Here is a 27,099-nt window from a genome sequence, read left to right as displayed (position 1 = left end):
GTGCGAATCAGGGGTCTTTGAAGAGGATGTGGTGGAGTTACCCAAACACACCACCTGCCAAAGGGTGTGAAGCAGAGACAGACCTTTGCACGTTGGGTGAGACGCCCCAGCATGAGCCCGTGCTGCAGCCATCATCAGCAGGTGGGCTCTGCCTCCAGCCCACTCGCTGCAGCTCTGCGTGGGCACGGCGAGGGACATGCTTGTCTGCCATGAGCGCTGGAGCCAAAAGGATTCCAGCAGATCTGGAAGATGTTTTCTGCTTGTCCCTAAGGCTGTGCTTGCAGGCCGAGTATGCGTGCTGGGTGAATTTGTTTTTCAGAGAACTGCCTTAGGAGATGGTGCAGGCATAACCATTGATGTTGATGAGATTGTTGGCAGCAGTCAGCAGGAGTTTTGCATAAATTTCAATAGAAATAGTACCGTACCCAGTTTACCTGCCTTAATTCATCAGTGTTCTCCCAATTAATACACACACATCCAGTCATTTTTATTACTCACTGACCACACATTCATTTTTATATTTAGGTTTGTTAATGCAAAGCAGAATGTGATCCTCCTGAGTTGCTAAAAATGTAGATCAACATAAATTAATTAAGAGAAACAAGTGATTTGGTTCTTAAAATCAGTAGAAACCAATGAAGAAAAACGGCACTTACCTATGACCATGCGGGGCAGAGAGGTCATCACTGGCTAGTTTTTGGAAACACTCGAGAACATTCTGAAAAAATTGTGTTGTTTTGCTTTCCCCAGCAGCTTTGGTACCTTCAGTGGATGCACACATGAGAGTTTTACTGTTTGGATGTCAGTTTTATAGTCTGGAAAGGTAATGTCCTCAGTACCAAAAGCAATATGTTTGAAAGACAGACATAAATGCTATATACAGTTTAAATGCTGTCGTGGTACCTTGCGCTGCAAAGTCACGGGGACCTGACAGCAGGCAGGGTTTGGGCACTACCTGGCAGCAGCAGTAACGTGGTGAGCTGGTGGGTTTGCTGCTTGCCTGGAAGTCACACGGAGCAGTGGTGGGAAGCACAGGCTTCTCGGGTAACCCCTGAAGCTGAATCCAGCTAAAGCCAGGGCTTTCCATGACCCCCAGAGCTGGGCTCCACGGGGGGCTCTGGCGTGAGACCCCAGCTCCAGTGGGCCCAGCCCGTGGGCCTCCTCTCTTCCCAGCCTGCCGAGGCTGGAGCACAGCTTTGGGGGGACTCTTGTCTTCCAGCTCGCGTGCTCAGGTGCGATGAGCTCGGCGCTAATGCCCTGGCAGGAGACCCACGGGTGAGCATCACCCAGCCACCACGGCAGCCAGAGCACCTGTGGAACTGCAGGGGGATGCGGGCTGTGGGTGCCCACCTCACAGAGGGCTCCGGGAAGGCCTCAGCCAGCCTCTGCCCCGCTCCCCCACTCCCATTGTGGAGAAAGCCGAGCACAGCTTGAAGGAAATGCTGTCCAAGGGAGGTCCTGTGCACAGCAAAGTTGTCCATCACTCTCATAATTTTCTTAGGATTTTTTTTTCTTTCTCTTTTTAATTCAGGTTATATCCTTCGGAGAAATACAAACCATGAAAGGGCTGTGAGTGTAAGGGAGAACAGGCTGGGAGTTGAAATTGTTCTTGACGTACTGGAGAAATGATCTAGAAAATAAGGGGCTTCAGTTCTATAAAGAAACCCTCAAAGGCGAAACCCTCACCAACAGGTTTTGCCTGCACCTGGAGCAGAAGCATAGATGATCCCACCCCGTGGCAGCAGCACGGCCGGGGTGACCAGGGATGCAGTGTTTGCTGCCCAAAATGCTGGGGATGGGGGCGAGACTCTGCAAGCCCTGGGCTGGGGGGACAGGGGCTTTGGGGAGACCCTGCCCTTGCAGCCGGGCACAGCCCACGCAGCCCCCAGGGATGACCCTTATTTTGAGGAGTGTTACGGTTCGTGGTGTCACTGTTCTAGTGTGGTGGTTTAGTGATATAGTGTTGTAATTTTGAGACAGTGAATACAAGTGTTGTTGCATTTAATCTGCCATCACAGCAGCGCTCTTTTGCTTACACTGCCACTGACCTTGAGTCCTTGCTGCCCGCAATGTGCTTTGGTTTTTTTTTTAAAGTTTTTATAGTTATGCCATAATATAGTCCTTAGCTTTTGAGCCTCAGTTACCAGTCTCTAGTAGCTGTATACTCAAATCCTTTAGCTACACTTACCAAATCTCCAAAGACAGGACACAACTCATCAGTGAATGGCTTGGCTCTTCTGTCATGTGCCATCAGTTTTACAAGGCAAGAGGTTGAAACAAACAGACCAGAATACAGTGCCAGTAAAAACACAGTGAAGTACTTGCCATGCTTCAAAATTATTTTTTTTTTTTACCCTACAGATGCAGACTTTGATCTAGGAACAAAGTCCACAGTTTGTCAGACGTTATAAATTATATCCTAACTGCCAATTATAAAAAACCATCAGCTAAAGAGCATTAAGAAAACTAAGCTCTCCTGGATAGGAGCCACTGTTCTGTTGATGAGAAACGGAACCCAGTCCCTTCCCACAGTGAGCTGGGCAGCAGCTTCGGTTCCCCACCTGCGGAGGAGAAGGTTGGTGAGCAACGGGCAGCTGCCATAACCCTCCCCGTGCAGGTCTCTGACGGGAGCGGTGCGGGCGGCTCCCATCAGTCCTGGCCGAGCCCAGCTCCATGCCCCAGCCATGGGGGACTGGGGGACCTGGCCAAACCCTGGAGCCAAGAGCAGCCTGAGGGACCTGTGGGGCTGCCTCCAAAGGGACAGGGAAAATGCCTACCAATGGGAGAAGGGGCCTCCACCGTGGGGTGAAGATGGTATTCCCTTGTTGCATGATACGAAATGAGTTTGGGTGAACCAGACTTTGTACGCCTTTGTAAATTAAGAGGTTTGTGTCCATTATGCTCATCAGCCTCAGCCATTCCACCTTGCAGGGGCAACCCTCACCAACACTCTTCTACAGCTAATCGCACCAGTGGAAGGGGCTGACGCATTAGCCCTGTAAGAGAAGGCAGGTGAGGGAAGCATGAACATCAGCGGCATTTAGCCATGGCCTTTGCGACAATGACGGGAGGTTTGTGCACTGGGTGACTCCCCTGTCCCCAGAGAGCAGTGCTGCAGGTGACAGCGTGTCCAGCTCGCAGCAGGGCAGCTATCGGCGTGATGTCACAGGAGGGCTGCCCAGGGATTTTGCAAAATCCTGATGGAGCACTATCAGTTAGATAAGCTGCGTACCTTATGGTCAGGTCAGGATAACCTGGGCAAGGTTAGCACAGACTGCGATAGCACCGGGAGCTTCCAATGAATAAGGATAATTCATAAGTTTTCTCACACAATAAATATTTTGGCTTTAACTATATTTTAATACTTTTAAGCACCTGCTTCAAAAGGTACTTTCAGAGCATTCAGTTGGTGAAGTGAGAACAAAATTGCTTGTGATGGTTTTTGGCTCAGGAATAACAGCTAGCGCCTTGTCCCTGACCCCTTCTCCCTCAAAGGGTTTGAGTGGTTGATAAAAAGTTGATAACTCAACAAAATCCACTGTGCCTGTTAATAATTCTTCTATAAAAGCCTCACAATTTCCCCTGCAGTCTTCAGTTGCTTTTAGCATGAAGGGACTCATCCTGGCTGTGGTGCTCACCCTCGTGGGTAAGTTGAAGCTTTACCAGCACTGCTGAGCCGTGATGACCACTGCGGTCCTGAGCAAACTGCAACTCGTCAGGGCCTTTCAGGGTTATTTACAGCTTAATTTGCTGAAGCCCTTTTATGACTATTAGATTTGTGTGCCTAAGCTTAGCAGCAGGGGAAAAGCAGAGCAAGCAGCAGCTAGTGAGCAGGGCTGGCACAGGCTCAGTGTCCCGGGCGTGTGGGGTGCACCCCAGGAGCCCATTACTGGTTGTTTGCCAACCATTAGCACACTGAGTAGATGAATAATAAATGTAAAGTGTCCACAGAGATGGGGGGGTTTCTCACGCATCCTTCTCTTTCCTCCCACACAGGGGGTCAGAAGCAGGACCTCGGTAAGTGTGCTCCCACCACCAGCAAGCGGCTCCTATGCTGCCCTCCCCTATGGCTGTACCTTGCCCACTGCTTGCACCGATTTTTGGGCAGTAGCAGCCTCACCCTTCTTTGCTGGGATGGTTCTTGCAAGTAACATCACAACAGTCATAGTGAAGGAATGTTTCTGTTCTTATATTTTTTTTTTAACAGAGCCTGTTTTTTATACCGGCAAGACCTACCTCTATGGCTATGAGAGCTTCATCCTGCACGGGCTGCCCAGCAGAGGCCTGGCGATGGCGGGGGTGAGGCTGACCTGCAAGCTGGAGATCAGACGTGTGTCTCGCAGCGACCACCTTCTCCAGGTAAAGCACCATGGGCATGGGGACCCACCCACCCACTTTCATCACACAGCTACAGACATTCGGTTCATACCTCCAGGCTGGTAAAATAAACGAAAAAAAAAGATGCAAAGCTCACACAAAAGCTTAGGGCGCTTCCTGGTGCTGAGATGACGCTGTAAGCTCAATGTCAGACCAAGCAGCTTTGCTCAGGCAATGGTGATTTCCCCAGCGTAGGCAGAGGTGTGGGCATGGGCACTGAGCTTTGTACCCTGTACCCCTGAGCCATGCTGGGGGAGAGCCCAGAGCACCGCCGGAGCGTCTGCACCTATAGCCAAGCTGCTTTGGGTTACGGGTAGTGACCCAGAGACAGCACCACAGGCTTCCTTGCAGCTCGCACCTCTGCGGGAAGGGAGCCAGAGCTGCTCCAGCTCTGCTGCCATCAGTACCTGAGTCCCCTTGACTAAAGCTGCCTTAGGTTCATCTCAATGCAGAATGGCAGGCAGCTGCTTTAAAGAAATGGCCTTATTACAGTTTTACTAAGGCAACCCTAAGCTGGAATATGAAAACGAGGAGAATTCAAGCATGAAATATCCATGTTTTTCAATCATCTGATCCGTAGCCTGAGAAAAGCTCAGCGCTGGAATTCAGATATCACATGATACATTCCCGTCTGTCTCTATTATCTTCCTTTTGATATTCTTTACATAGGCATCAATTCAAATGTGAAGAATTCTAATGGTAATGTTTGTGCTTGGCATAATGATATCAGATCTGGAAGCGCTGTTACTCATCAAAAAGATCAAACTAAACAGCTTAAAATACTGACATGGAATGAAAGACCACAGAAAAGGGATCTAGAAGACATCACATGGGGAGAAAGGTGGAAGAGGGCACTTAGCATTCGTCCTAGGAGTTTACTCAGTCTGTAATCCTGTGCATATATTACTGAAACAGCATGAAGGAATACCTATTATCAAACTTTACACACTACTGCAATTGCAGGCTCTGTGTAACCTTGCTAGAGTTGCTATAACTTTAGCAATTGCAGACAACAGTCTTGAGTAGGATTTAATTTGAGAAAACATGACAAGAGGCAAGCCACCCTTGCAGCATTGAATGTAAATGCCTGAAATGAAACAGAGCACTAAACCCACACCATTTACCTCTATGCAGGAACACGTACTTTTACGTATGAGGGTGGGAAGTGTGCGTGTATGTGTATGCGACTAGATACATATGTGCATGCAGGCACGCATTTCCCACTAGGTAGCAGTCAAGGACTTGTGTGCAAGCTTTACAGCTTGATAAGCTCAAAATGATGACAGCTGCTTCCAAAGAAAGAGACGTCAGCTCCCACTGGGCCATCTTCCGTGCGAGGTCCCACGTTCATCTCTGCTTCCCCATCAGCTGTGCCAAGGCTTTAGTGCTCTGGGACATGCTGGACCTGGAGCAGCAGCCCAAATAGTCCCCATTTGTTTAGGCAGGCAACTTTAGCAACGGCTTGGCTGCCTCACAGACTGAAGGGAGATCTCACTGGACATCCAGGGAAAACGGGCGAGTATCCTTTCCATACAGATTGCTGGAAGCTGGTGTTGCGCTCACCCAGCAACCTTCACCAGACTTGCTGAAGTTTTGAATGCTGCTTGCACAATCTTATATTTCTGGCAGAAATCCTTCATGGAAATTGCATTTACAAGGATGCTTCTTAGGCCCAGCACAAGAGTTTGAGGAGGAAAATGTTTCCTGCGGTGTTGGAAAAGTGGCTTGTGTCCAGCCATGGACTGGAAGTGCCCAGTTTCCCTGTTACCGCACTGTTTCAAACTGAATGAACAGGATGAATGTTCTCCTAATTTTGTTCACAGATTCGATCACCAAAGCTGGAGGAATACAATGGCTTCTGGCCCACGGACCCCTTCACTCTGTCTTTGAGGCTCACAGAGACCATCACTGCATGTTTCAGCCAAGCCTTTAAGTTTGAATACACTGAGGGAAGGGTTGGAAGTATTTTCGCCCCTGAGGATTGTCCTGTCCTATGCACTAACCTAGTGAGAGGGATTCTGAACATGATGCAGATAACCATCAAAAAGTCACAAAATGTGTATGAACTACAGGAGGTTCGTTTTTTCCATTCTGATTTTACTGTTATTCTTATTTTACTGTTATATAGTAACTTGTCTGTACATACACTTCCCAGGCAATTTTCTTTGACCTATTTATTGCTGTTTCAAGTGGAAAGTTCATTGTGTTTAATCAATATTCACAGGCTGGGATTGAAGGCATCTGCCAAACTAGATACGTTATCCAGGATGACAGCAAGAATAACCGTGCCACCATTTCCAAAAGCAAGGACCTGACGGACTGCCAGGAGAAAGCGGTGAAGAACACGGGAATGGCCTACATCCGCCCCTGCCCCACCTGCCCCCTGGTACGAGCACCGTGGAGCCCTGCTGCCACGCTCAGGCATAAGCCACTGCCAAACACTCGTGCATCGCGCTGATGCTAGTAGGGAGCTTGGCTCGTCTGTGCTCAATTAACTACCACACGTTCGTATTTGTGAGTGGGTCTCTTTACACTTCTAGAAAGTCAGAAACATTAAAGGCACGGTGACATTCACTTACAAGATGAAGTATGATGTCAGTGGGGCCTTGATGACGTCTGCTACATCCAAGCAGGTGTACCAGATCTCGCCCTTCAATGAACCCAATGGGGCAGCAGTCATGGAGGCAAGGTAGGTGTCATGCATGTCCTTAAGCGGAGCTGTGATTATCAGAGTCAGGAGGAGATGCCTAAAACATATTCAGTGTTGATTTGTGAGTTAACAAGAAGCATCTGGCCTGTGTGCTGCGAAGGACCAAGGCACCGTACATCCCTCAGGATGCCTAGCCAGGTCCCATGTCCTTCCATTTGGGGGTTTTGCTGGGCCACCTGAAATATTTGTCCAACCTCTCAGAGACTTTGGCAAACTCTAATGAAAGCTCTCACCAGTCCTATGACATTTCCAGATAATCCTGAGCAATGCATAAACTGAGAAGTGCACAATCCATTTGTGGTCAATGCAATCGTCCTGCTGGGCACCCCTCAGTCTGCTCCAACCACTGTACGTGTCCCTCACGCACACAATGTAGTTAAAGGTTACTGATGCATTTCTTTCTCTCCCTTGAAGACAAGAACTGTCTTTGGTCGACATTAAAAGGAGTTCCATCAGTGCACCAAAAATTCAGCTGCAAAACCAGGGGAGTCTTCGTTATCAGTTCTCAGGAGAGCTACTCCAGATGCCAGTTCCTTTAATAAGGATTAAAAATGCAGATTTACAGGTATTAGAGGCTTACTTGTCATACTCCTTCATTGTTTATAAGGTTAACAGGTCATCACATAATTATTTTAGACATGAATCCTTCCAACTGTCTGTTTTTTCCCGTAGTTAACAGAAACATTGCGGCAATTAGTTCAGAATAACGAGGATGGAGCCACTAAAGAAGCTTCAGCCAAGTTTTTAGAAATGGTCCAGCTTCTTCGTATAGTGACGCTTGATCAAATTGAGTCTTTGTGGGTGCAGTTTGCCAACGACCGTCCCTACAGGTAACTCTGTTGTCTTCAGCCAGGATTTCCGATCAGAGGCATACTGGGCAATGGGGACAATGAATCGTTCCCTCCCTGGCAGGCACTGGTTCCTGAGCGCCATCTGTGCTGCTGGAGCTACTGACACATTCAGATTTGTGAAGCAAAAAATTCATGATGAGAAACTGAACATCTGGGAACCAGCTGCAATTCTCCCTCTCGCCTTCCATTTCGTGACACCCAACAAGCAAACCCTAGAGGTTGCCTCAGTGAGTACGGATCATTCTTCCTTCTATTTCCCCCTCACTCCTTTTTAAAGGTGAATTCACAGGATTATAAGTGAAAGATGCAACATATTTCCTTCTAAATTTGTAAAATGCAAGGTACTAACAAAAATGGGGAATGCTTTAGAAAATGTTTCCAAATGCTTGTTGCCAAAATTTTTAATGGCTTTGATATTTGATGTTAAAACCCACAAATCCTAAGAAAATTGCTATTGATTTCTTTTTGCCAAAATAAAAACAACAAAAAAAAAAATAGACAAACTCAAGACAATAATATCATGCAACCAAAATCTAAAGTACATACAGTATAATTGGAGTGAGGCTATTTACTTTTGTTGTAGCTGAATGACTAGCATTTGATTTAACTTCTGAAAATACTTAGGAAAAATCCAAAGCAATTTTATCTATTTATTTCTTAAATGTAATTTTCACTAAATACCAGCTTTAATTACTAGAAACATTAAAGACTGCTACTTCTTTCTTCTGCAGACTTTTCTGACCTGTCCCCAAATCCAGAAAGCACCACTGCATCGAATAATTGTTTACCTGGGATATGGTAGCATGGTAAATAAATACTGTGCTCAGACTTCACTTTGTCCAAATGAACTTCTTCAGGTAGGTGACTCTCATTTCTTATTCATAAGGGGTGAAGAAATGTTTAAAATGCCTCTAATTTAGCTCTCACAATGCTGGCAATTAGGTAACTCGCTGTTTACATGCTTCACTCAGCTGCAATTGCCTGCAAAATTGCAAAGACAGAATGAAATACTGAGCTGGTGACTTTGAAAAATCTGGTCTTAACAGCTCAGAATTTCAAATGTAAGTGGTAGAAGCCCATGGGGATAATGGATTCTGTAAACAACCTGAAGCTGAGTTTAGGCATGACAAATTTCGGATTCAAGCAAAATAATTATGATTCTTCTCTCTACTTTTACATTAGGTAGAGTGTACATAAAAATCTGTTAAAAAGGCACTAAGGTGTGAATATAAGCAAAGCTCTAGATATATCATAGGCTAGGGCTTCCAAAGAGGCCCTGCTACATAATTGCATACCACTGTCAGAAATATTCCGGACATTGTCCTCGGCCTGTGCAGCTCTGGCTCCTTACCCAGAAGGACCACAGCACTGAGATGGCCTGCTGGTGTTTGACATGTGTTTAAATCTTCCAAAAAAGAGTGAAACAAAGCCAAGCCACAAGAAGGGTAATTTGTCTTCTCAGAATAGCAAAACTGTTTCAGTAAACTTGCTGTCGCTATAGGAAGGGAAAAATACACAAGTGCAATCCTGCAGCTGTGCAGACCCTGGGGGCTGCAGGCTGGCAGGGCTGGTGGAGGGCCCCGGGGAATGACTGAACCCAGCGTCAGCTTGGGGCTCCTCTTGAACTTGCAATAGACTCTCTGGTGCAGGCATCCACCTAGGACTATCTCTTATGCTCAGGCTCAGGCACAAATTAAAACCACTTACAACACCGTGTAAGGAGAAAACCAAGCTTGCTTGTATGTTCTGCGTTTGGCATCCTGATAATGATGGTGAGATTCTTCCTGGGAGAAAAATCTGAGCAGCTTTACTCAGGGCTCTGCACCAGTAGTTGCTTTGATTGCTATGTCAATGCATATTTTTATGCATTATTACATGATCGTTACCTGATCAGATTAACACGGTCTGCTCTGTTTTCAGCCACTCCACGACCTTGCTACTGAAGCCACCAGCAAAGGTGATGCTAAAGACATGACCTTGGCCCTGAAAGCCATCGGCAATGCAGGAGAGCCAACCAGTATCAAACGCATCCTGAAGTTTTTGCCAACATTTTCCCCGGCTGCAGCTTCATTACCAAACAGAATTCATGCTGATGCCGTATTGGCCTTGAGGAAAATTGCCAGAAAAGACCCTGCAAAAGTAACTGAAATTATTATTTAAACAAATGTCTTAGAGGGGGTGACTTGGGTTGACTTAGTGATTCAGGAATAATAAAGCCATCGGGTAATGTTAGCAACTCTGGGCAGATTTCTCAGTTACTGGTCTTCCTCTTGCCCACACTGCAAGTTCCTGACACCACCCCGTCCTTGCTGGTATCCTGGGAAAGAGGTGGCTTTAGTCGCTGTAACACTGGGCCCATTACTAATGGCTGTTTCTTCCAGCCCTGTTCACTGTGCACCCAGCAATAGCTTCATTTTCAGTGACAGGTCCCATGCTCAAGTCTCTGTTCAGGGTTTTGTTCTCCATTCACTGCAGATCCCACATGCACGGTTTAGGAACCACTTCTCACTGAGAAGTTATGAGGTACTCACAGGTTGTATCTTCCTCCTCTAGGTGAAGGAGATCTCCCTCCAGGTCTTTATGGACAACACACTTGCTCCTAATGTACGGATGGTGGCTTGTGTTGTCCTCTTTGAAACTAAGCCTGCTCTTCCAACTGTAATAGCTATGGCCAGCTCACTGCTGACCGAGCCCAGCTTACAAGTAGCCAGTTTCACATATTCACACATGAAGGTTTTGGCAATGGGCAGGATCCCACAGCTCTATAATCTGTAAGTAGAGGAAGAATTACATTTTTTAGTAGCAAATGGTGGGTTTTTTTCTTGCAGTTTTCTAAGAATTTGGTCACAGTCGACTATCTTCATACGATTTTAACTCTTTATTACTCAGATCTGCTGCTTGCAACATTGCTCTTAAACTACTGAGCCCCAGACTTGACAGGCTGAGCTATCGTTACAGCAAGGTCATTCATGTTGGCGATTATTCCTGTGAGTACCAGGTGCCCTGTTCACTGCTTCAGATTATGTAGCCAAATGCCTCTATTGTGTTCCATGATTTTCATCCAAAACCCAATCACAGCCTGTGAGTTTAGTGTGCTCTTGAAACAGAAAAAGCATGAGAGCCTCCTAACATGCAAAATTCCCTGAGGGTGTTCTACTACTCTCTGGGTATCTGCTGAGGAAAGCGGTGCCTACACATGGATTTAGGCCTCCTTCTTCAGTCACTGTGGCTGTGTTGACTCTGCCGCAGAACAAAGTTCTCCTCTTGAGGTTGCAAACTTGAGGACCTGTGGGACTGAATCCTGGCAGAACCCCTTGTGATCTGCTACAGCATGTACCTGAGGTGGCTGACATGCACCAGACACCTTGGAGACCCTAACCAAAATCTCTGCTGCGTTTTATTCCTGTGACAGCTGAATATCAGGCTGGTGCCATTTGGAGGGTCTATCTAATGAACAGTCCCAGTGCCATGTTTCCATCTGAGATAATCACAAAAGTAAGAGGATATTATGCAAATACTGCAACAGATATTATCGAGGTAAGTATTTCATTAAAACAGCCAGCTAGATGCAAGCCAGCTACAGATAGTATTACTTGTTAAGCCATTTGGACTGTGATGTAGTGTTTAACTCCATCTCTGGCTGCGAGGGCGGCTGCGGAAGAGAAAATTTAGATAATGATTATGATTTTACTTAGGCTGCTTCTTTCATTTGGGCTTCTTGACACATACATTCATCAATGAACACATTCAGTATAGGCATGAAAATCTAGAAGAGCAGAGGAAAGCTTACGCTGCAGAGCATTCATCTGCCTACCTAAAATCACATGGCATCTAGGGTATTTTGCATAAGTACAGGGAAATAGCATCTGAAATTAAATTTCAGCCAGCAGTGCAGCCAGGGCAGCATAAAGCTCCATGTAACAGCACGCAGGCATTTATTCAGCTTCTTGGGCAAGGCTTTCAGCCTGGGCTGAGCTCTGCACTGCCCTAAAATTATCCCTGCTGACTAATTCAAAGCTGGCTCAGCATGTCCTCAGCATCTGCAGCCATAGCCTGCAGTCATCTGCCAGGTAGGCATAGCCTTATAAGTGCAATGGCTTCATGAAGTATGTATTTAGAGCGGCCTCGGTGAGTGTAATACTTGGTACAAAGGTTTTCCTGGGCTCCCTTGTACTTGGGCTGTGACACCTGACTCTGTTTCCTACAGGTGGCTCTCCGGTCACAAAGCCTAACCGAGCTTATGAGGAAGCAGAACATTCCGTTTGCTGAGTACAACACATACAAGACACTGAAGGAACTCAGCAAAACGGTATGTCTCTATGCACCCTCCTGATCTGTTTGCCATACACAGTTCCCACCAGCGCCAGGGTTGCATCACCCACCCACCGAGCCGTCCCTTTGATGTTTCAGTGAGAAAGGAGTCAGTCATCCTGTTTGGTCATGGAAAGATGTACTTACATTGTACTTATGCTGTCAACAGATGCCACCTTTTCACTCAACAAGTGTCAGCCCTTAATGTGCAGTACAAAAGATGATGATGATGCTGGTAGCCAAAATTCATGTGTTTTAAAGTGTACGTTAAGAGTGGTTGCTCTTCTCTTTTAAAATAACAACTCTTGAATAAGTTTTTTGTCCATGAGTCCTTGGGTGTCACCTACTACTTACAGCAGCAGAAATTACCAAGTCCTTACCTCATCCTTATGTGGGGAAACTCCCACTGAAGTCAGTTATGCAACAGAAGAAAGGCCACGTTGGCTCAGACCCATAAGATGTCTCTTAGTTTTTGGCTAAGGAACCATGGTTAGCATCCTTCAGATGGGATCCAATCTTTGCTAATACATTACTGTACTTGAAGTAACATTATCTGCTGCTTCTCTTTCTCTCCATCTCTCCTTAACACTGCAGCTTCTGGGATGGAAAGAACTGCCTCCTGAAGATCCACTGGTGTCCGCTTATGTCAAAATATTGGGCCAAGAGATCGCCTTTGTTGACATTGATAAAGATGCCATCCAGCAGACCATGACGGTACTTACAAGGCTGTGTCTTTTTTGTCTGCAATGCTGAGTGATTTCCCTTCCCCATATCTTCTTACTTACTTACCTAGCCTATTTCTCTGTTTTCAGAGCCTAACTGGATCATCAAACTGGCAGCCGGTGGTGAAAAAAGTGGTAGAAGAGGTCCAGCGAGGCATTTCAGGCCGATGGACTCTGCCGGCGATGGTGGCCGAGCTGCGGCACGTTGTCCCCACGGTGGTCGGCATGCCGCTGGAGCTCAGTCTGTGTGGCACCGTGCTGGCCCAGGCTGCGGCCGACGGTGAGCTCGGGATGCCAAACTGAGCAGTTTCCCCACAATAACTGTGGGTCCAATCTCTCTGCTGACATTAAATCCCTCTATAATCTTGAAAAATACTCTTGTAATGTGAAAACATTAGTGTTCATCTACCTCCTAAGGGTTTGGGAAGTAATTAGCATGTTTCACCTGGGACATATTTGTATAACTCTGGTTTGGAGTAGCAATCTTTAAATAATCACACAAAGTATTTCAAAATGTAAAAGTCCCGCCCATGTGTTAACTACTATGCTTATTGAAAACATTGTATCTCCAGCACTTATTGTTTCTCTGTTCATGTAATTCCTGTCTGTCTTTTGCAGTGCGTATACAGATGTCACCGCCATTATCTGCCAATTTTAGACCTTCACAGTTGTTGGAAACCAACATGGATATTCATGCTGACATCAAGCCAAAGTAAAAATGACATGTATTTTCACTTACACACACACAAGCATTTATATTTATATTTATATTTGAAATAGATATGTGATTGCATGTTGTTATATAGAGGTCTTACTTGTCCCAGATTTGGGATGGCTGTGCTAGCCCAGAGCAGTGAAGTTGTGAGAAAGCAACACAATCACCTGATGCTTTCCGATCCTGCAAACGTAGCAATGTGGACTGTATCCCACAGGATGCTGTGCTGTTCTGCCATTGCTAAAAATGCTCACTTTTGTACCTGTTCAGTGACTAAAGATACTAAGCTGTAAAGATACATGTGCTGACGTATGAACAGGTTTTTTACAAGTTCAACATAGAATCGCATCACCACGAGGCAAAAGCTGGGGGGATTTGAGGAGGTAAAGGGAAATGCTTCTGGATCTGCAAAAGCAAATGCAACAGTGCTAATAACAATAATAGTAATAATTATCATAATAATAGTGATAATATTAATAAACAACCAGACAAAATCTGAAGCTAGTAGAGATTCTGGCATTAGCTTGTCCTCAAGCAATGTATCAGTGACAAGTGAGAGGGTTTGTGTTAGCTTTGTTTATAAGATACCTCCCTTCACCTTTTCCAGTGGCACTTCAGCTTTTTTTTATCATAGAATCGTGATACCTCTCTTCATCCATCAGTAGTGGCTCTTACAATAAAAAGAACATTGTGAAAATGCAATCTTGCATTTCAAAGTTAAACATGTGCATATTAATCTGTAATTATGCATGGTTTTATTTCCACTCTTTCAGGGTATATTTTCATATGATTGCAATGATGGGGATTAATACACAATACTTTCAGAGTGGTCTTGAATTTCATGCAGAGTTCAGTGCCAACACTACAATGAAATTTGATGCCAGGATAAATATGAAAGAGAAAAATTTGAAGATTGAAACCCCTCCCTGCCGTCAGGAGGTTGAGCTCGCAGCTGTGAGGTACAGAAGAGCTTGTTGCATTTTGCTTGTTATGTGTTACTGATTGTGAGCTCCCTGTTATAAAATCATGAACATTCAACTCTGTGAGGCTCTGCCATACCTTGGCAGCCACATAAAACTTAGTATTGTCTTTTTTTGCACCAGCAAAGACAGGTAAGCAAAATCAGAAGATGTTGTGTACCATTTATCACCTCCACAGGAGTGAAGTTTATGCTATTTCAAGGAACATGGAAGAAGCAGATTCTGAAAAGAAATCCCAGCTTCTCCCCAAAGGAGAAGTACCAAGTATCTCCGACCAGCCATTTCAGCCATCAGAAAGATCTTCAAGACCTGGCAGCTGGAAGGTAAGGAGGCCTCTCACCATCTGTATTGCAGACAGGTAGAGAACAGACAGCTCCTCAGAGGGGCTGAGCACCCCCAAAACAGCAGCTGGCTAATCAGATCGCAAACACAGAAACTGTGAGATTCAACAGGTGCCTGACATATTCCAAACCAAGCCTAACGTAAGTCCCAATGGGTTCAAGTCATGATCATTCACAGTCTGCTCGCTCTCATCATCTCATGCAGGTAGGGTTGCTTTGACAGCATGTCTTCCTATTTCCTTACAGTCATGAGGAGGGTGTGTGAAATTCATAGCCTTTGTACAATATCCCTTTTTTCCCGAGCCAGAGCAATGTGGAAAAGATGGCTCTTGGGCAGGATATACATTTTTCTTCCCAAATCCTGAGGGAATCCCTGCAGTGGATTGCAGAAGCCCATTCTCTTATATGCTCTTCAGCTTCTGAGGCTGGTGCGGGAAGGATAGGTTGACTTGCAACAGGAGGGCTTGTAGCCCAAAACCGATCAGAGAAATAGCCCCTCCAAAGAGCCCTGCAGGTTCTCATTGGGAAGTTTGTTTGTGAAACACTGCCTGGGAAAGGCTGGGCGGGAGAGCTGTCCTTTTCCACAGAGCACTTTGGAGGAAACTCCACTGCTTCCAGTGCTTGGCTCTCTAATTTTAAGCAGTGCTTCCTTACTTAGGCATGACTGTCATCACGCTCTTCATTAATAGGAGGAAAGATTTTAGGAGCTGTGAGAATTTTTTTGTGGAAAATATCTTTATTTGCCTTATTTTTGTTTAATGCAGCAAAGCAATGTTCCTAGTGTCATATCCAAAGGATCCCAGCAAGGTTCAGAAGAGGCATATCACCACATCATAGGAGGAAGATTTTACGCACGCACCTTTTGTAGAAAGTCTGAGAGTTTGGGATGTTCTGCTTGTCTCAGCCTAAAGTCACGAAATTCTGCTTTCTTAAGAAATACCTATCTCCACAAATTAGTTGGAGAACTTGAAGCCCAAATAGTTTTGAAGCCAGGTACAGTCATGCCAACAAGCTTTTCTGTCAATGTCTGTGAATGCTGCTCAAGCAGCACAACCCTGGAATGTAAGTATCTTGACTTTAGTTCATACAGATGCTGATATTGACAAAATACAGCTGGAGATTCAGGCGGGATCCAAAGCAGCTTCCAAAATAATTGATGTAGCAAGCTCAAGGTCTAAGGAAGAGGATAAGACATCTCTGTATGAGGACATCCAAGCTAAACTGAAGAAGATTCTAGGCATTGAAAACGTGTTCAAGGTAAGAGACTTTGAGCATCAGAGAGGGAAATATTTTCCCGTAAATGAAGCCAAGGGTTTCCAGTGTGGAAAACTGGCATGGGAAAGCAAGGATTTCTGCTGGGAGGAATGGGTCTAGGTGAGTTCTGGTGCAGCTTCTGCAGTGTACAGGGCCAGGAAGTTGTATTTCCTTGAAAGCCTGTGGTGAGCAGCGTGTCTGACACCCAGAGAAATGTTACAGAATAAGCTATAAATTCATAACGCTTTGAATTGTTTTTGGAGGTTGCAAATAAAACACGGCACCGTAAGAAACGGATTGACAGAAACGAAAATACTGCAGTTACAGACCTCTGGGCAAAGCCCAGTGCAACCCCTCTCTCCAGTTCATCCTCTTCTTCCACTGCTTCCTCTGCTGATGGTAAAGAGCCTGGAAATGAACGCAAGAAAGATGAAATAAGGCGATCTGGGAAGAAGCGTGGCAGCAGCAGCAAGAGCAGCAGCAGGAGCAGCAGTGGCAGGAGAAGCAGCAGCAGCAGTGGCAGCTCTGCTAGCAGTAAAATCTGCAGCAGCAGCAGAGAAGACCACTCTGGAGACAGACACTGCAGTGGGGACAGAGAACATTCCAACCAACAGGTAATTCACCCCAGCTGGAATTTTTCATATTTCTTGTAGTGAATGTTTTTGTACATCAGGAAATTGTGCCCATAGAGCATGGACCAAAGCAAGAGAAAACAGACTGTTGAGGGTGGCTGTTTGCTGCAGGATGGACGAGGTAACCACCTAGCAGAGCTTTGTCCCCTTTTTAACCTCTCTTGTTCTCTGAAGCATTTCAGTTCAGAAGTTTCACATTTCAGATTTCAATTTAAAATGTTTAAAAAATTTAATTTTGTTTTGCCTTTTTTCCATACTCAATACTGATCTTTTTAATGCATTTCTCAAAAGTTAGTTCTTTGTCTTCTCTTAGATCTTCTTACATACTATCTGTTTTCACAGGCAGATCTACCTGTTTACCAGTTTTGGTTCAAGCCAGCAGATGAACAGGTACATTTACTCCTTATACTGTGAGCAGGGCCTACAACTGCTCTCACTAGCTTTGCTGCAATTAGAGCTTAGTTCTCTAAGACTAAAAAGATGAGAAATTAATTCTGCAACAACTTCCAATGGTAAACAGCTTGCTTCAAGGTGATTCTCTGGTTTTGCAGGACCCAGGAAGGGAAGCCCTGAACAGCAGCATCAGCTCCTCCTCTTCTTCAGCTAGTGATGAAGGCTTCTCTAGAGCCACGTCTCAGGTGAGTGTCTTAATCTACAAGAAATAACAACATTTACTTTGGATTCCCAGTTATTCTATGTTTATAACAATAGGAAAAATATGGTGATTTAGCATATTAGATAATATATAGAAAGAAAATGAATTGTTTCCTGTTTCATAAAGGTGAGCACATTGGAGAGCCATTGAATGTTTTTTAATATTCACTTAATACAGGCTACGTTTTTTAATGAAACTAGAATGCATTGCTGTATATGTCAAAATTTGTGTTGCTTGGTAAATAATTCACTGTAAAAATAAGAACACTTTAGAAGTGATGACCTGCTTGATCAGAAACTGGCTTCAGGTATATTTTTTACTGCATAGATCTCTGTAAAAGTTCAGGACTTTGCCACTCTTGTTCATTAGGTCTTCACTGCCAAGTACTTCTGTTCGCGTTAGCAGGATCATACAAGGCCTTTGAAAAGACCTTGATTTTGCAGTAATGCTCCAACTTTGAGAGCAATCCTGGCATTTATTCACGAATGACTGCATGGTACACAGTTAATGGTACCTGGTCCTTCTGTAAGAACTACTGGAAGAACTGATGGAATCTGGAGCAAATTTCATCAAAGGAAAATTTCACATATTTCAGACAATGACCTACATGCCTACGAAATAGTAAACCTGACTTTGCTGAGGCACCCCCTCTGCACCAGCAGCTCCCAGTTGTTAGTGCAAGTAGCTTGCGGAAAAAAAGGCAACCAGATCTATCTTCTCCCCCACCCATTTCCCTGTAACTTGAATTCACCTCTCTTGTCAATCTTTTCACCACATTACTACTTCCCTGAACTCTTCCCCAATGCTCTCACCACATACACCTTCTTCCTCAGCCACAGCCTTGCCCTTTCCCCATTTCGCTCTACGTCCTCGCCAGCTCTGTCTCACCTACTCCTTCCGTGGGTCTCTGTCAGTCGGGGCACAGGGAGGACTCGCTGCCCCACAGCTCGCTCCACCTGCGGCTCTCCCCTGGCCAGCTGGGGACTCCTGCCCCACCGCTCAGGCAGGACTTTGAGTGGGGCCACAAGCTGCTCCTGTGCAAGTACCGCACTTTGGACTGCACTGAACAGATCCCTCTGTCAACACAAATTATCATGGTTTTAAACAGGTGGTTAAACAAATTTTATCAAAAAGACTATTAGCTAAACTACAGGTTGGTAAGAGAGCGGTGCTGAACTGGGTAATACTGGTTCTTTGTACAGTAGGGTCCTACTCCATACTTCCTTTTGTTACACTGAAATCACTTTACAAAAAGATTCCCAGCACTACTGTTTTACTCACACAGGTTGTGACAGCTCTCCCTTGAAAGACTGTGGCAAAACTGCATATGAACTGAATAGACTGAGCGGTGGTCTATGATGCTTTCCCATACTTCACATAAAAGGACTTTTTGAATGAAACTTTTCCTTTACAAATACTTTTTATCCCTGGTTTTAATATAGTAATTTTAATGCTTTGTTTATGTCTTTGGTCTCTATTTCCTCTCTACTGACTTAAGCCTAAATTCTTGGGAGACAGCAAGCCACCAATACTGGCTGCAGTCCTTCGTGCCACCCACAGAAACGAGCAGCCGACGGGATTACAGCTTGTACTGTACACTGATACACAACCCATGAGACTGAGGATACAGATGTTTGTTTCAAGCATCACAGGATCGAGTAGATGGAAACTCTGTGCTGATGCTTCAGTAGTAAATTCCCATAAAGTATCGGTAAGTTTAAAATAATGATCAGCGCAAATGTAAATGAAATACAATGATCTTACTATTTTTTATACAAATGTATATATATTTCCCTCTACTAGGGTTCTCTTAAATGGGGTGAAGATTGCCAGGACTACCAGATTGCTGCTCAGATTGCAACAGGGCAATTTGCTGCTTATCCAGCTATGCAGGTGAAGCTGGAGTGGCCAAAAGTACCTTCAACAGTCCGAACAACTGCAAGATGGTGAGACTTGACTTTAGTTTTTGAAAAGTTCACCTGTGTCAATGCTCCAGATAGTTACAGATTCAGTTCTGCAATTTCCAAGCTGGAAAATTTCGCCTTAATCAGTAGGATATTATAAAATCAGATTACACGTGTCTGTTTTTTCTATGTGTTCACTCTCTCAAAGCAGAGTGCATTTTAGCTTGCAGGAAAACTGCTTGAAACAAAGGGGATGATGGGATTCACCTAATCTATTGTAGACTTTTAATTTAAAGTGCCTGAATTAGGAAATTGGTCTCCTGATGCTTCCTAATTGATGGAGGCTCAGAGCAGAAGGCTAATCTTGGTTCTCTGAAGGAGTTTGTCCCCTACTGACTGTATAGGGAGAGTAATTTCCTAACATAGGCTCCTTACCTCCGGCTTCTGAAGAAGGCGATACAAATGCTTCCCATAAGGCTTACTGCACACTGAATAGCAAATGTTGTCTGATGCTTAGTGTAAGAAAACTGTAACGGCTGGATTCAGTTCACACATGTGTCTATCCATACACATACTGTACTCACTGTATCCATTCATTCATTGTATTCATACGTGCATTTGCCCACAATCACATACAGATCCATATCAAAGCCTAATCTTTTTTCACAGTGCTACCAAAATAGCACTATACAGACACATACATCAACTCAGTTATCTAAATATGCATGCAACACAAGCTTTCACGTTAAAGTTATACAGGTGATTTGGTTAACAAATGTCTACTGAAGAGGATAATTTTTTATATTAGATTGAATTACCTGAAGTGCTGTTATCTGCCCATATTAGAGGGGATGAAACCATCCAGTTGACTCTCCTGGAGCAAAGCCACAGAACTCGGCTTTTTTCTGCTCTGAGACTATGTGGTTTTTTAAAGGAGTATTTTCTGTATCTCTCTATTTGAGTCCCAAGCCTGTAAGGGAACCCAGTCATAGAGTTCCCTCTGTCAACTCATTGACAATCTTAGTGGGCGGAGGATCCTTGCTAAAAGTTACCACTGCAGGACTGACACATTAATATGAGGTCACCTATTTTTTAGCATGTTAGTATTGTAGCTTTTATGTAATCGGTGCCTATTTTTAATTCTGAATGTGTTTAAAACAAGTTGGCTGTATTTTTCTTCTCATATCACTCTGCCATCCAGTCTCTTGAAGAGAGTTTCACCCATTAACAGTTAAAATCTGCCTGCCCCTCCTCCCATGCACAACTCCATGTATTACCAAACCCTGCCATAAAACGTGTCTCACACAGAATGCATATTGCTTTTGGGGGTATTTTAGTCTGAAAAAATAAGAACCAACTTTTTAAAAGACAGATCATTTTAATCACTTACTTCCTTTTCCAGGTTCTACTCATTTCTTCCAGGAGCTGCATATGTGCTCGGGTATTCCCAAAGGCAACAGCGTGGTTCCTCTCACCAGGCAACCTTAGTTATGGCTCTGACATCTCCAAGAACCTGCGATGTGGTCCTCAAGCTACCTGAGGTAACTATTTCCACTATCTTTTAGTGGCATTCAGTACTTATGAAATCAAAGGTTAATAGCTTTTTTTTAACTGATTTTTTTTTTTTTAAATTTATTAAGCTATAAAGAAGCTCCCATCACAAGGACACTATATTCACGCAGTTGGTTCCGTTATGAAAATATCTTACAACACGTTTCTCTTTCTTCTGTAGCATGCAAACACATGACATAAGAAACAGGTTACAAAACAACCATCATGATTGATAGCACATTAACAAAAACTTATTAAAAAGACTACTCCTTCCCAAATCTTCAGGAAGATGATAGGTTTTCCTGTGTCTTGGAAAAGATACTAAAAGCAGGCTGTAGACAAGCATGATGGCCAAATAGCAGCCCTCAATGTACAGGCAAGGAGAGCATGTGCATCTCAGGTAAGCAAACTGTTTGGACTGTGAGCAAGTCTGACGTACAACTCCCCAAAAAGCTGCAAATTGGTGAATATCAAACGTCATTTACAGCACTGCTATTCTATAGGCTGCAGATGTGTCAAACCGTAGAGATATTTTACGATGTAGACAGAGGACTTGATTTCTTTTTAGTTCTGACCTAAATCTAGATTCTAATTCAGATTTCAGTCAGTACAGTCTTCTGTGAACATTATAGGGAAATGCCATCTCATTTCTACACTGTATTTTGCATTTGCATTCATGTTTGTTTTCTGACTGACTTTCAGCTCACAATTTACGACAGAGCCATCAGGCTTCCCCTGCCATTCCCTTCAAGTCCAGGTACACCGATTTCAACACTACCATCCCTTGACCGGAATGCCTTTTCCCAAGCAACACTTTCAATCATTGAAAACCTTAAAGGTCAGCAATTAACTACCTGCACAAGCATTGACTGACTTTGCAGATTTTGTAAATGTATACTTTTGACATAACTTGAAATTATTTTACATTCACTTAAAATATCAGTTGGACTTCAGATAGAAATTAACCCATCTGTATGAAAATCTGTGGGGCTGCAAAGACGTAAAGAAAAGGAAACTTATATTAGTAAGATTAAATATTCAGTTCCATGCCAAATAGTGATTCCAAACGGATCCACTCCCAAATGCATCCATTTCAGCTTCACTTCACAGATTGCTCGTGAAGAAAAAAACATTACAAAATTTATGAGAGGGACATCTAAGTGACCTCAGATTTGGGGTGCTCTGCTTGATTAGTGCTGTTACATAGAAGCTAAAACAGCTTCAAAAGTATACCCATTAATTTCACCTTCTGCACTTGATTTTGAAGGGATTATTGTTTCATTAATGCTGTATTAAGAGCTAATCACATTATACTTACTTAGGGTAAATTTTAAATGGAAAAGCTTTACGTAATTCTGGGATAAGGAGTTACATTTTGCTTTAAATCAGTGGCTAGTATCATACCTATGCATATTTCTTTGGTAAACACCAAAACTAGTCCGTATTAATTAAAATTGCCATGAAATAATTTCTAATCAATCAGAGCTGGTAGGATTTCCAACAAAATATCATTACAGTGAAAAAGGGAGAAGTTTACTCTAGTGTGGCTTTTTTTCCTCCCCATCTTCTAACTACTTCTAATCCTGGTTATGACTCAATAAAGGTAGCAGCATTTTAGTGTATTTCCTCTAATATTAATGATATGTGAATTCTTAACAACATTTGAGAAATTCTTTTGACTTCAACGGAGTTACAAAACCCAAAAGGCCACAGAGTTGCACCAGCACTGGCCGTGAGCAGAATTAATCTCATACAATGACTGAATCATGAGTGGGTTGCACTGCTGTCTGGGGACTTGCAAAGTTTTGCTTTTGTATTACTACAAATCCAATATTTCCATCTGAAGGAATAATTTTGCTTTTACATGAGAATGAGTAAAACCAGAAAATGGTCTTTAAAAAAAAAAAATACAAATCTAAAATAGAATAACTGTCCTATATGAAGTATAAAAGGCTTTCTTTTGACTGATTTTTTTTTTTTTCAGCGCGTTGTTCGGTCTTCCAGAATACGATCACAACCTTCAATGGAGTTGAATTTAACTATTCAATGCCTGCAAATTGCTACCACGTCTTGGTGCAGGACTGTAGTCCAGAACTGAAATTCCTGGTGATGATGAAAAGACTTGAAGAGTCTGCTGACCTCACAGCAATAAATGTCAGACTTGCCAGCCAGTAAGTAACTGCAAACTTAATGACAAATAGATGTCAAGCTGAATAGTCTATATATGTGAAGACCAGATTTTTAGGGTAGATTGGTGCTAGCATAAGACTCGTGCAACAATTACTGATGTCAATGGAAAGATTTCTGGGAGTGTCAGTGGGATTTGGGACTTTGTCTTTCAAAAGTGCTTCTGAAATACATCTGAGCTTCACAGTAACCTAAGGTCTTTACTACCCAAAGTTCTTCATTAATTTGTTAGCATTTAACCATCTCTTTTTGGTTCTTAGTAATTAGGTAGACACATAAACTATAAATCCAAAAGGGACTATTTTAGTCATTTAGTCTGGCCTCCTACACTAAGCTAATAACCAGAACTAATTAGCACCCACAATCACCTCAGCAGAGATGTTGAGAAGTGGACATAGCTAAAAAGGGAATTACTTATCCCAGATTAGAGGCACTCTCTTACGTCATCCCTTAGTTGGTGCATAATGTTCTAATCTATTTGAAATTAAGGCACGCTTTGTTTCCTCTTGGAGCAATCACCTCTGCCATCATAGGTTCTTTAAAAGTGTAGTCTGATACTCTTAAGTTGTATGGGATTATGCATACCAAAATCATTGTAGGGAGTGTTCTTCAAAGCACATAAGTAGGCTTTGATCTGTAAGGTTTCATTACAAGTAATTATTTATTTCTGAAAATCGTGTGCCTGATTGTGCCATAATGTTAGAGACACAGAGAGAAACTAGTATTCCCTGCACCTGTTTTGTGGAAGAAGAGAAAGATGCTTGTTTTATAGACCATATCTTTTGTGATAAAGACATTCCTTGTCACTGTATCATTCCCTATCATTTCATACAACTGTATGGGTGTGCTTTTGATGTGCTTGAGCTTCATATTTCTTCATTAGAGCAAACACTGCTCTGAATACTACAACACACAGACTATTCAGGCTGTAAGAGAACCACCATAGGGAATCCAATCTTCCTTTGAAATGTAAAGCACCTTCAATTTATGCGAATGTAATAGCAATTTATTGTTCCGCAGCAAGGGTCCCTTTAGCCTGGTGTCTTCCTGCCTGAACCGTGGCCACAAGCAGATGCTCAGAGATGAGTAGAGCCAGGGAAAGGTGTACTGTGAGCACTCCTCCTGGCACACCTTCCTGGGCTCTCTCAGTCTTCCTCCCAAAGGGTACCAGGTGATTCATGCCAGAATGATATGAGCATCCTGCAGCGTTGGTTCTACCAGGACTAGAAATTGTGAGCTGAGTAGGGGGAAGGAAAAGCATTTGTTTATACTCATTTCCTTTACTTAAAGTGAGGTTGACATGTATGTTTCCAATGGACTCATCCAGTTGAAGATTAATGGTGTTCAAGCTCCAACAGATTTTCCATACACATCTAATTCTGGTAAGAGACTCATCTTCATTTCATTTAATCTTTTCTGATCTTTAGAAGAAGGAGAGGACGTGATCCTGCAAACACCTCTCAAGATAAGGATCACCCTAATTTGAGAAACAATTAGGTGATTTTAACATACCTTCATGCTAGCTTTCATAGGGGGTGGCAAGAAAGATGAGCAAAGAGAGAGATGCTGATCCTGTGTATCTTTGCACAAACCAAATAATGCAGGGCTGTGGTACCTCGTGCCGATCACAGAGACCCACAGAACAAGCATCTCGATGTCCCCTGGCCATGGCCACCCTTGTCACAGGTCTTCGGCTTGTTCCAGGGCAGGGAGCAGTACGGTCTTTCTCATTTCTCCCACCTCTTTCAAGATACATCAGAGCCTGCATTAAGTCCCCAGGAATTTAAGAAGCGGTTCAGGTTGGACCCTAAAACAATAACTTCCTTTTAAAAGAAATCCCTTTTTGCTTTTTTGTTGCAGATGCAAGCATGCTGATCAGCAGCGAAAAGGAAGGCCTGTCACTAAAAGCCCCAGATTATGGCATAGATAAACTATATTATGATGGGCATAGACTTGAGGTATTTTTAAAAATTATTTTCAGTAGTTTTATTTTTAGAAGAAAAACATTTAAGTGCATCTTTTCTTTATTTCCACAAAGATTCAGGTTGCTTTCTGGATGGCTGGAAAAACATGTGGTATTTGTGGAAAATATGATGCTGAGAAGGAAAGGGAATATCAAATGCCCAGTGGATATTTAGCTAAAGATGCAGTGAGTTTTGGTCAGTCCTGGATCATCTCAGAAGACCCCTGTGCTGGAGGTACTAAGATTCTAACATATATTATTGTCATTGCCTTTGACTAATTAATTAGTCACATGAATAGAATCATATTATTTTTTCACTGTCTTTGTGATTAGTGGCCACAGACTAAAAAAAAATCTGGTTTCCCTGAGTTTGGTAGCTCACTGCAAGTTCTGGTTTTGTTGCATTTTTATATCAACTTCTTATGCACCATGTAGTTACCTGAAGTTTGTGTGTTCCAGATAAAATTACAAACTTGAAACTCCCGAAGATGATAGGTTAGTATGAAAAGTAGGCAGTTTGATTGTTGACAAAAGACATTTTATGTCGTCCTTAATAGTTTCAATTCTTTATTTTCATTCTGTTATTTGCAGGCTTTTAGTTTCCCAGAAAAAAACTTTAAAATCTAGCCCTGGCTATCAAACTAGAGGGCATTTGAGGTGGGAAATACCTCTTTTAATTTCCTCAGGCTGAAGATGAACTTAATCTGAAACCTTCAGGCTGGGAATCATTGTTCTTACCATCCAGGTCCTATATAAAACCAACATGAACATATTGATAACATCAGGGTGCAACACATTTTGTGTGGAACCCAACCCTCTGAACACATGGTGGCATTTTTGGAATATATTCTTAGATCAAGCTCCCCTGGGGAGCCTGGTCCAGGAAAGCTTGGATCACAGAGGCTTAAGAACCAAGCTACTCAGCCATGGCAAGGCAGGTGTGATGCTAGGCACAGTGCAGAAGTGGATAGACGGATGTCTAGGAGCCACTAGTGCCCCAAAATGAAGTGCTGTCATAGTTTGGGTAAAGTTGAGTGTCCGTTGACCAAGGTTTTCACATGTATCTTTTCGGATTTGGACACCTGTGTCCTACCTAGATCCTATTTGGTAAGCCTGCGTCCTTGGGACTGTGCCCCACATGCCTGATTTTCTCACAGCCTAAGCCACTGACAAGAAATCGACTCATTTCAATCAGATTAGTTTCACGTAGCTTATGTCACTTGGTTCATCCATTCATCTTAGCTGTTGCTAATTCTACAAATTCAGTCCAAAACGCTATTTATATAAATTCTGTAGGTGCTTTAAGAGAATTCACGTTTTACAGCTTGTAAGCTGCAGCGCAAATTTGTCAAAATTGAGAAGCCAGTTGCATTTGAGAAAGTGGCAGCAAAATGCCTCTCCGTGGAGCCAGTTCTACGCTGCGTAGAAGGCTGTTCAGCAACCAGGATTCTTCCCGTCTCCGTGGGCTTCCACTGTGTACCAGCTGGTGAGTCTGCAGGACGGGTACTTGTGCACAACGCAACCAGTACGTCCGACTGTGATTCTGTGAAAACGGTGAGGTTGATCGAACTAACACGTGAGTACCTCAATGTATAAAAAAACCCCTCACACGACCTCTTTTTCCTCTTTTCTCATTCACAGACTCTGGTCTCAACCTGGAAGGCCAGATCAGGCTAGACCAGAAATCCGAGGACATCGTGAGCACGGTTTCTGCTCATACGGCATGCTCCTGTCACCAACAGTCGTGCCCGGCGTGACGCCCCATCCCACGGGACCCACTCGTTTCTCGGCGTCAGCATCAGCCCTGACGGCCTGCGACCCTGCGCGCACGGCTGGTTTGGACAGCCAGGATGTGGCCCAGTCCCCTTCAGGAGCCCGTTCTTCTCTAGTTATTTTGAGATCTTGAAAATAATTCCGGACACCCTTCGCCGGGTGTGATCTTTTAA

General features: G+C 43.6%; 1 protein-coding gene across 2 annotated transcripts; it reads left to right on the top strand.

The window, feature by feature from the left end:
• Window positions 1–3,606: 3,606 nt before the first annotated feature.
• Window positions 3,607–27,096, top strand: LOC104015465 (vitellogenin-2-like). 2 transcript variants are annotated; one of them, XM_087731794.1, is made up of 35 exons: window positions 3,607–3,646; window positions 3,997–4,017; window positions 4,208–4,359; window positions 6,201–6,452; window positions 6,602–6,763; window positions 6,918–7,066; window positions 7,502–7,652; window positions 7,760–7,917; window positions 8,000–8,165; window positions 8,670–8,795; window positions 9,859–10,077; window positions 10,492–10,709; window positions 10,828–10,925; window positions 11,351–11,475; window positions 12,146–12,247; window positions 12,844–12,963; window positions 13,062–13,251; window positions 13,590–13,683; window positions 14,460–14,645; window positions 14,845–14,989; window positions 15,772–16,000; window positions 16,098–16,264; window positions 16,525–16,875; window positions 17,236–17,283; window positions 17,445–17,531; window positions 19,047–19,259; window positions 19,352–19,494; window positions 20,855–20,993; window positions 21,706–21,841; window positions 22,988–23,174; window positions 24,481–24,572; window positions 25,051–25,148; window positions 25,229–25,388; window positions 26,478–26,639; window positions 26,795–27,096. In XM_087731794.1, the coding sequence occupies exons 1-35, from the start codon at window positions 3,607–3,609 to the stop codon at window positions 26,908–26,910; spliced, it is 5,202 nt and encodes a 1,733-aa protein (XP_087587920.1). In that variant the 3' UTR covers window positions 26,911–27,096. The 2 variants fall into 2 exon arrangements, with proteins under 2 accessions (XP_087587920.1, XP_009466500.2); XM_009468225.2 differs by having other exon boundaries at window positions 16,089–16,264.
• Window positions 27,097–27,099: the final 3 nt, after the last annotated feature.

This window comes from Nipponia nippon, unplaced genomic scaffold (genome assembly GCF_047370975.1).
Source record: "Nipponia nippon isolate SJK-2023a ecotype South Korea unplaced genomic scaffold, ASM4737097v1 scaffold_5, whole genome shotgun sequence".
Taxonomy (NCBI): Eukaryota; Metazoa; Chordata; class Aves; order Pelecaniformes; family Threskiornithidae; genus Nipponia; species Nipponia nippon.
The sequence above is the reverse complement of the archived record's forward strand: the minus strand, read 5'-3'. Positions and strand labels throughout refer to the sequence as shown.